General features: G+C 39.4%; 1 protein-coding gene across 1 annotated transcript; it reads right to left on the bottom strand.

Annotated features, from left to right (window-relative positions):
- Positions 1 to 999: 999 nt before the first annotated feature.
- LOC306970347 (zinc finger FYVE domain-containing protein 1) lies at positions 1000 to 8009 on the bottom strand. The gene is made up of 12 exons (XM_079566270.1): positions 7790 to 8009; positions 4847 to 5128; positions 4301 to 4523; positions 3689 to 3906; positions 3505 to 3611; positions 3217 to 3325; positions 3013 to 3110; positions 2810 to 2927; positions 2254 to 2424; positions 1956 to 2148; positions 1772 to 1870; positions 1000 to 1275 (listed from the first exon to the last, which is right to left on the bottom strand). Exons 1-12 carry the CDS (start codon positions 7904 to 7906, stop codon positions 1043 to 1045), a joined length of 1968 nt encoding a protein of 655 aa, XP_079422396.1. The 5' UTR covers positions 7907 to 8009; the 3' UTR covers positions 1000 to 1042.
- Positions 8010 to 8940: the final 931 nt, after the last annotated feature.

Genomic DNA, 8940 nt, shown 5'->3' with positions numbered 1-8940 from the left:
ACTTCATTATATTGGAATGTCTAGAGCTAAATATTATCTGTTCATTTGAGTTCAAACCCAGGCTGTGTAATAAAGCACATGTGAATAAAAACAATCTTTGCGTCCAGAGAAAAACTTTTGGAAATTGATCCAAAAAGGCACAGTATTTGGAGCTTTCTAATGCATAATCCCATGGACAGTCGTGTGCATATTTGTGTATGTGACCGTAGACAAAGCAACAGTGTGTCCTAAGACTGAGAGGAAATAAGGCATGTTTGCCATTGAAAAGTAGATCAGCACAGACCACGATGTCGTCATATGATTGTTGTCCATTATCCGATTAATTTCTGCTTGTTTTGATTCACAAATCCGGCCCTCATTTAGATCATCATTTTTCTATAAAGACCCTCAAAGTATCCAATGTCAAGAAAAATATATGGATATGGATTATAGGATTTTTTTCCTCATAATAAACAGTTTTTCATGTCTCTGATTTACATTGGCCAATCCATGTATTTTTACACAATAGGTGGATTTGCCTTGGGGTAATTAATAGAATAAGTAATAGAATATGCATTCCAGTACAGCCTTAATCACCTCATAACACATGTTTGTATATGGGGGAGTGGGTGTAATATATAGTTCATCCCTCATATTTCTAATTGACCGTCCATTGCAGTAAAGGCCACTGCACAGCTGTGCAAAAAGAAACTGCAGCCAGACTTCACCCAGTCCATAAAAAGTTGCTTGTAATTTAAATTTCAAACAGCACGCAAAACAAGCATTCCTATTTTTGTCTTTGAGTTTATAGTGGTTTTACATGAAACGCCTGATGTCCAGTTGCGGCCATTTGTCATTCCTTGGTGTATAGTCAATTCCCTTTGTTCACAAAATAGTCTGTCCAGTTTTCAAACCAGGGGAATTTCAGAATTGACAAAGTTTCTCGGTGAGCGGTTTAACATAAAAACCTTTGCTACACTGGAATATGCCCGGAGGATTGAGAGCTTCTGCAAACTTTGTCCCGAGTGCCCTGAAAAAAGACATCATGTCCCTTATCGCCCCACTACAAAGCTTCAGGGCGGGCGTGGCAGCTGTCGCAGACTCTGACGGGATGGTCCCAACCTCGAGACGGCACAGGTTTGAAGTGGGTGGAGCAGGGGCCGCACACACCCTGCCCACACGCCCTGCAGTGGTGCTTGGACATGACCGGAGTGAACGGTTTGGAGCACTGGTGGCACTGAGTGATGTCTGTATCTGGGACCCAGTAGTCGGGACGTGCAACTTCCTTCACAAAACCTGTCGATAAGAGACATCAAATGATTTAGAACTTCACGGTAATAAAGAGTATGGGCATATTGTATTTGTTACAGTCAGCCGTAACCTATGTGCTTTAAGTTTGTCTTTTATGTCTTTAACACATTGTGATCACCATCTTTCATTTTGTTAGAACATTTTATAATGATCGAAAATTGCTTATTCTTCATCATCATCAATTTAGTTTGCGGTATGAACTGTATGGGCAGGAGTCACGGCATTTCATTACAGAAGATTCAAAGATAACTAAAAAACTTGCATGAATGGCTCAAAACACAAAAATCTCTTAAAAATAAATCAACAAACCACTTTAAGCGAATCTCACCAAAGGGGTAAAATCCCAAAACTATCTTGCCGCTGTCTGAATATTGGGCGTCACGGGTATAATACCAAAACACGCCACATGAGGGAGCCAGAGCTCTGTACTTCTCTGACTTCTGCATACAAACTTGAAGATGAAATACTACATTTTACTCACAGAGAGGGTAGTCCACAGCTGTAGACACCATGTCTAGTGTGGACTGGGCCACTTCTGTGACTCTTCGAGCGATGAGGCCGCGAGGCTCCACTTTACACACTGTACAAACCGATAAGAGTCACGTGGGGATTACAACAACATAGTATCTGCTAACTTGTAGAATAAAACTGAAATAATGCCTTACCCTGGCTGTTGGTATCAGCTGGTCCTCCCTGTCTGTAGCAGGACTGGCAGACACGGACCGGATTGCTGCCCCATCCTCGCTCTGGGACGGGCATCCTGTGGCTTGAGCAGGGGTGACAGAAGCCCTCTCCACATGAGCGACAGTGGTGCTTCCTCTCAGACTCCACAAATATCTTCTGACAGCCATGACACGCCTAAAGACGACCACATACAGAGAGGATAATCACACAAAGCATAGAATTAGACAAACAATGCAGAACACTGGATACTAGTAAAGCTTTATAAAAGTATTGTCTTACAGTGATGTCATTGTTGGGCCGCCAGTAGGGCGGCGCTACCTGGTCCGTGAGCCAGGCTGTGACCGCTTTAGTGGGACCAGTGCTATATTCCGACACAGACTGGATCACAAAGTTCATCCCGTCTAAAACTCTCTGAGCAGCATTCTGATGACTTGTCAAAAACGTGTCGTTCTGTGAGAATAAATGTTTTGAAATTAAATTAGAGAAATGGCAGCTGAAAGGAATTTGCTGATAGATTGACCAAAGTGCAGCCAGGGAGTCAAATGTGACACAATACACAATTTTTCTTCTTTCTCAGCTTTTTGCTCAGTTGGCACAGATCACCAGACATAGCACGTGTAACAGAAAGTTTAAAAACCTGAATGTATTGCTTTTTAGTGAAAGAAAGCTACATTAAGCTTCGAGGCCTAATTAAAGGTGTGGTTTCATGGTTCCAAATTGAATTGAATTTCACTGCATTGACTACTGTCTGTGGCCGATCTCTATTCTATTTGTTTGAGTTTGAGACCAGCTCAATAATAATTAGAATAATTAGAAATCGAGGTCTTCGACTCACCCCCTCCCACACATGCTTGACCTCAGAGCGGACCACGTTGCTCTCCGGGTCCTGGTTTCCCATCCAGTACTGTCTGCTCCGGTAGATCACTCCACAGCTGGCACACTCCAGCACATACCTGACACAAGAGGACGAGGGGTTTTATTAAGATAAAAATTCACTGGCCCTAACAATATAAACAAAAACAGATGTCGTTTACATACCCTGACCAGGCGTATTTGGCCAGACCGAACCACTGGTTGTCACCAGATGCCGAGGTTTTCGGCACGACAATAACCTCTCTGCCTGCTTCATAGCATTTCTAATAAGAAATAACAAAAAAAACAAATCATTACAGATCAGATCGGATCAGTTATTTAACTCTATGTTTTCTAGAAATATAGTTCAGTATGAAAACATATTCTCACCTTACAAATCAAGACCTTGTTGTTGAACTGGTGGGCGAACTGACACAGTCCATCTGCCATGTGAGGAACCCGGTCTCTCAAGTGGTTCATCCCATTTTTACACCGAATACTGAAGGATAAGAGTGAGTTTGATCAAATAACCGAAACTAACTGCAAAACTAATTAGCTAATTACATTTTACTGGCTAAAAATTGTAATTATACTATCAACAATGTAACTAAATTTCCCATAAATGGTGCATAATCTCCATGTGTACTGAGTCTACCGGATATGCATAAATGAACCTACTTGCAGCTGAGACAAACAGAAGAGCAGGTGAAGTACTCGTCAGGAAAAAACGAATACAAGGTCATTTTTTCATCAGAGAGCTCTCCACAGAAACGCTCGCTCAAGGCCTGCACAAATTCAGATAAACTTTATTTAAACTGATTTACACAAGTTGATACAATCAGTCTAAGCATAATGCACTTACATGTAGAGCCCGAAACACTATCCCGGGCTGTCGAGGGGAGCGCGTGTGCGTGTTCCTCACTTGTTGAGTCACTGCCTCCAGTAGCCTGCTGTAGTCTGTGGGGGGCGCTATGGTCTGTGTACCCACGTACTGCACTGAACTGAAGGCCTCTGTGCCCAAACCCAATTCATGAAAACGCTTCTGGAGAAGAGTGTCGCTGTGACCGGGCACTTTGGAGTCTGTGACAGAGAAGACACTGGAAATAAGTGGTGAATGAAATCAGATATATGACTGTCATGTTGATTAGTACTGAGGCTGGTGATATATATCAAAAAGGCTTAATCCTACATGCTAGCAAAGGTCTTAGAATATTGATATATCTTTTACAAATGTTTATTTTGCATCCTAATTCCGCAAAGACAACAAATTGCGCTTTTATCGAATATCTTAAGGGATTAAGAATCATATAAACATTTATGCCTTGCAGTAAAAACGATTTACCAGTCACAACTTGTTCCTAAAGAGGATTCAACGACATGGTAAATTTTATATTGCTCGTATTCATCTGCGATAGACCCCAGGAGGCTAATAGAGCCGGGTTTAAAATGTGTTTTCCAACTGCGTATTTCCTACCGTATCCGAGCAGCTGAGTGTGTGTGGTCTCCTGAAACACAATGACGGCGGGTCCCAAGCAGGACAGAGGCACGTCAAGCCCACAGCGGCTCGAGAGGGCTCTCAGTTCTGGGGTGAAGTGTTTGAGGTACGCTCCCGAAGCACTGCTCAGGAACTGGAACATGTCGTTGTGAAGACGCTCTGCCCGAGTTCGATAAACCACAATGTCAGATACAGCCAGCACCTGGAGGGAGAACATGTGCATGTTCTATATTACTTTATAATGTTATAGTTTACCACAGCCGGTAATTAAAGCATAAAAAATACTGGAATTCCTGGTAATGGCTCAGTAGTAAACAGACCTTAAGATTAAAGAAAAAACTACCTGGGTCTAAGGGTAAATGATCAATTACACAGTTAACATGGATCTTATAAATAGATATGGGATAGCTACTAAGGTATTCTTATATTAATTTTTCATCAGCTTCACACTGTTCAGATATTTGAGTACTATAAAATCAGAAAATTAATGTAGCACTATTTCAACTATGTAGTAACTTTGTTTACCTTTAACAGAAGCCTCATCCTTTGATTCTGGTTGGCTGCAGCTCCCAACAGCCCCTCTGTGTCCAGAGCCACAAGGTTCAGAGAGGGGTTGAAGGCGGCCCATACTCCCACAGTGCAGGAGCTGGGGGACTTAGAGGTGAGAAACACACTCTTGCCTCCGAACAGGATGTGGTTCAGAGTGTGGGACTTGCCATCGCCGGTGTTCCCAAAGATTGACAGGACTTTAACCCCCGCCACATCTCCACAGCCCAGACTGTCCAAAAACTCAGACTCGTCTCGGACCTACAGAAAGCAAAAAATGAAAAATATGTAGTACTTGCACTCGCGTTTTAGAATATGATCATGCCATATGTCAGGTGGAGGGCAAAGAAAGAGTTTGAAAGGCATGTTCAAACAGAAAGTATACAAATGGTCAAGATGATCATTATTAGGGAGGGATTAGGTTTCCAATCTGGCCACATTCATCTTCAATATTCCTCAATATTCAGCTTTGAAACCACTTATGGACACTTGTGTGAGAAAATCATTAAACATTTAACCTTATCTTATGTGCCAACAGAGAAGACACTGAACTTTGTGCTAGTTTTTGTTACATGTGGATTGTAGATAGGCCCAGGAATTACAGAGAGATTATGTAGGGCTGCATAATATAATCTCAAACAACATCATATCGTGATATTACGGTAGGTGATGCAATATCCGACTCGCAAGAAGCCACAATATATCGCAATATCACTAAAACCTTCATCTGACTGAGACTGACACATTTTTTCGCAAACTCTGCCAAAAATAAACAATGCATTGAACTGATAAATGTGTGGAAGTTCAGTTTTGGATAAACATGACCTAATTTAGTACAATTATAGTCTTGTTTTGGTCCTGGTGTAGTGTTTTATTTCTTGTTTTGACACTATTTGCTGAAAAATGAGTTACTTACAATTTGTCTTTAATGAAATCTATTTGTTTATTTATTTTGGAATCCCCATTAGCTTCCACCATGGTGGTTGCTAATCTTCCTGGGGTTCCGATTAAAAAAAAGAAAATTGCCAGTGAGACATTACAATGAATAAATATACAGTGTTTTCACAGCAATTTTAGCAGAATATAAAAATGTACAATCACTAAGAGTTCATCGATAAAATATAAAGCTATAAAGTGATTGTGTCAATTATGCCATTAAAAACAACAAATATCCTAAAATCGTTGCGCAGCTGTATCGCAAGTTACTTCAATGTCATTCAGCCCTAATATTAACCATAAATACATCAGCTCTTTCTCAGCTACTGTAGTCACCACTAGGGCTGAACGATATAAACGACATCATTTCATATTTTGATATTTACACTAGATATCCCGATATTGCTACGATTTGATATATCTATGGGCTAGGTGAAAACTAAGCATTTTTCAGAAAAATAAAATCATAATACAAAAGAGTACAGTTTTATTGATGAAAATCCTTCTCGTTTATATCTTGCTTTTTCAATTTTAATATTTTGAATGTTCAGATCTCGATATCAATATGATAACGATATTTTTCTTTTGCAATATTGACATCTTGAATGTTAATGGGTAACGATACATCTTTCAGCCCTAGTTACCACTATTGAATTCATAGTTGTCCACCTCAATTTTAAGAACCAAGCTGTTTAGAATGGTAATGTCAGGAGAACGCAACTTACTTGTCAAAAGAAAAACAAAAAACCAAGGCACTCCTCCCACATCAGAATTCTCTATTTACATTAGAACTGGTCAATTTCCGGCCCTAAAAAAATAATAATAATAATTATATATATATATATATATATATATATAAAAGCATCTCGATTTTTAAATCAAATCCCCAGCCTTACACATTTAACGAGCCTTTATTGTGCTGATGAATCTTAACATTTTTTAAACATATTGCTGGTTTCATCCACTCGTATCGGTTCCAAATGAGCCTTTGTCAAGAAGTGACACTTGTGTCATTAGTTTTTTTCTGCAACCTATTTGTAAAAACACTCATGAACATCTATGCAAATTAATTATTGAATAATATGTTTTGTTGACTGCACAGTGACTGAAACTGAAGAGTAACTTTGGCCTTTAGACTGCAGCCACATCTCACATCTTGAATGCTGTTAAATGTATTAGGAATCTTCAACAAGGTTTTTTAATTTATAATGTACTTATTCTTCCATTTGTCCCAGGTAGTCCAGTCAGAAATCAGACTGGAGCGAAGTTATGACATGAATGAATAGATTACATTAAGAAGTAGTATAGCTGTAATTCTCCTAAATTCACATACTACTCAGTAACACACATTCATTGCTTAGTTATAGACCTGAACGTCTAGATGGCGCTTACTGCTACTATAAAAGCTATGGTTCAGCTGTAATACTGTTACAACGCACTCTTAAGAGTAACACTGTGACATGATTCCCAGTTGCCAGAAAAGGTTGCATTGCAGAAGCTAACATTACAGTGCATAATACATGGACAGGTGTATTATTGTTGTGGACTTTGCACCGCGAAATAACAAACAATTAGGGTGCCTCCCTCTGGATCAGATGGAAATGACTCATCAGGTACTTTCCCAACGAAAAACCTGCTGTAATCCGACATCTAATAAATGCACATTGTTTACGATCATGAGTTCGTATTTGTACGTCTTGAATCCTTGTTTAGTACAACCATAAGCAATGTATGATCGAAGAATCTTAAGAAACACAAGCAAGAAGGACCGTCCAGATAGCTAACATTAGATGCAGTGCTAGCATTCCATAGCTTGACTATTAAATAAACTCTTATATTTCTTAGCAATTTTCCATTCGCAACAAATAAGTGATTATAAGCGTCTTTTTTCCTCCAGAAACGTTGCTCGCATTGTCTTCGGTGTCTGTCAGAGCATGTAAGCTAATGTAGCATTCTGTAGCCTAGCATTGTTAGCACACTTTTTACCTGGAGGTTTTCTTGTTCGTCCACCAAAAGGAAGCTTCCGTCGCCGCCTGACTGCTCCGCAGGCTTCAGTGGGCAAATAGTCAGACTCTCCATCTCCTTCATTAAAATATCAGACATACTGATCAAGTGATAACAGTATATTTCTGGCGGAGGACGGGATATCGAAAGTTTAACATGACTGCTATCCGTCAATCACAACAACAGCGCGTGTAGCCGTGGGCGGAGCTCAGGGCACGTAAGAGAGTGACGCAGCACGTTTTGTCACTCCAATTCTCCAATTAGGAAACAGCGCCACGAACTGGACAAAAGAGGTAACGCACAAAGTTTATTTGCATCTAGTTGTTGGAGTTGCTTTGAGAAATGGCGTGAGTTACTTAACTTGACGTTTCAGCAACAATATTTTAGTGTTGTGAGGCCGTATGTCAATTAATATGTCTTACAATTGTGTAAACATTTATTTGAATCAACAAAATATTTTAAATATTAATTATTATGCAAGAAATGTATGTCCAACAATCTCGATATTATAATACATTCATGCCCACAACATGCATGCAACCCTGATGCAACCCTGTTACCCTAAACTTTGTTAGCAGAGTAGTAGAAGAAGAAAACATGCGTCACATGACACAATGGGAACATCATTAAACACTTTTCCAACAGCATAGGAAAATCAAAGGTATGTCCTCTTCTATTTTTCATATTTTTGTAACTTTGTTAGCCCTGTTTGAGTGTCTCAGTCCAGCTCATGTAACACAGTTATGCCATTGTTTAGGATGAAAGTTTGTCTTCTTGGTCAGTAGTAACAGCTAGCTAAACAGCTAGTTTCTATTATTGAGAAAAAGCTAACATTGGCATACAATTGTAATCCTATTACTTGCTACTTTTTTCAGGTACTTGAATGTTGGTAATAGGGTAGTATCAAATATAGCAAATAAAACATACAATAAAACTAATGTCTTTGATACCTGAGCTGAGCCAATCAAGCTTTTTATAGTTTATTACCGATTATTGATGAATACATAACAGAAAACAGAAAATACACATTTTTATTATTGAAAGTCCAAATGTCCTCTAATTCTGGAAAGTTGTGGACAGCATCAGGAGGTAAAACAAAACAAAACAAAACAAAACAAAACAAAACAAAATAC

This window comes from Gobius niger, assembly GCF_951799975.1.
Source record: "Gobius niger genome assembly, chromosome: 1".
NCBI classification, from domain to species: domain Eukaryota; kingdom Metazoa; phylum Chordata; class Actinopteri; order Gobiiformes; family Gobiidae; genus Gobius; species Gobius niger.
Note: the sequence above shows the minus strand (reverse complement) of the source record. Positions and strands in the feature narration are given on the sequence as shown.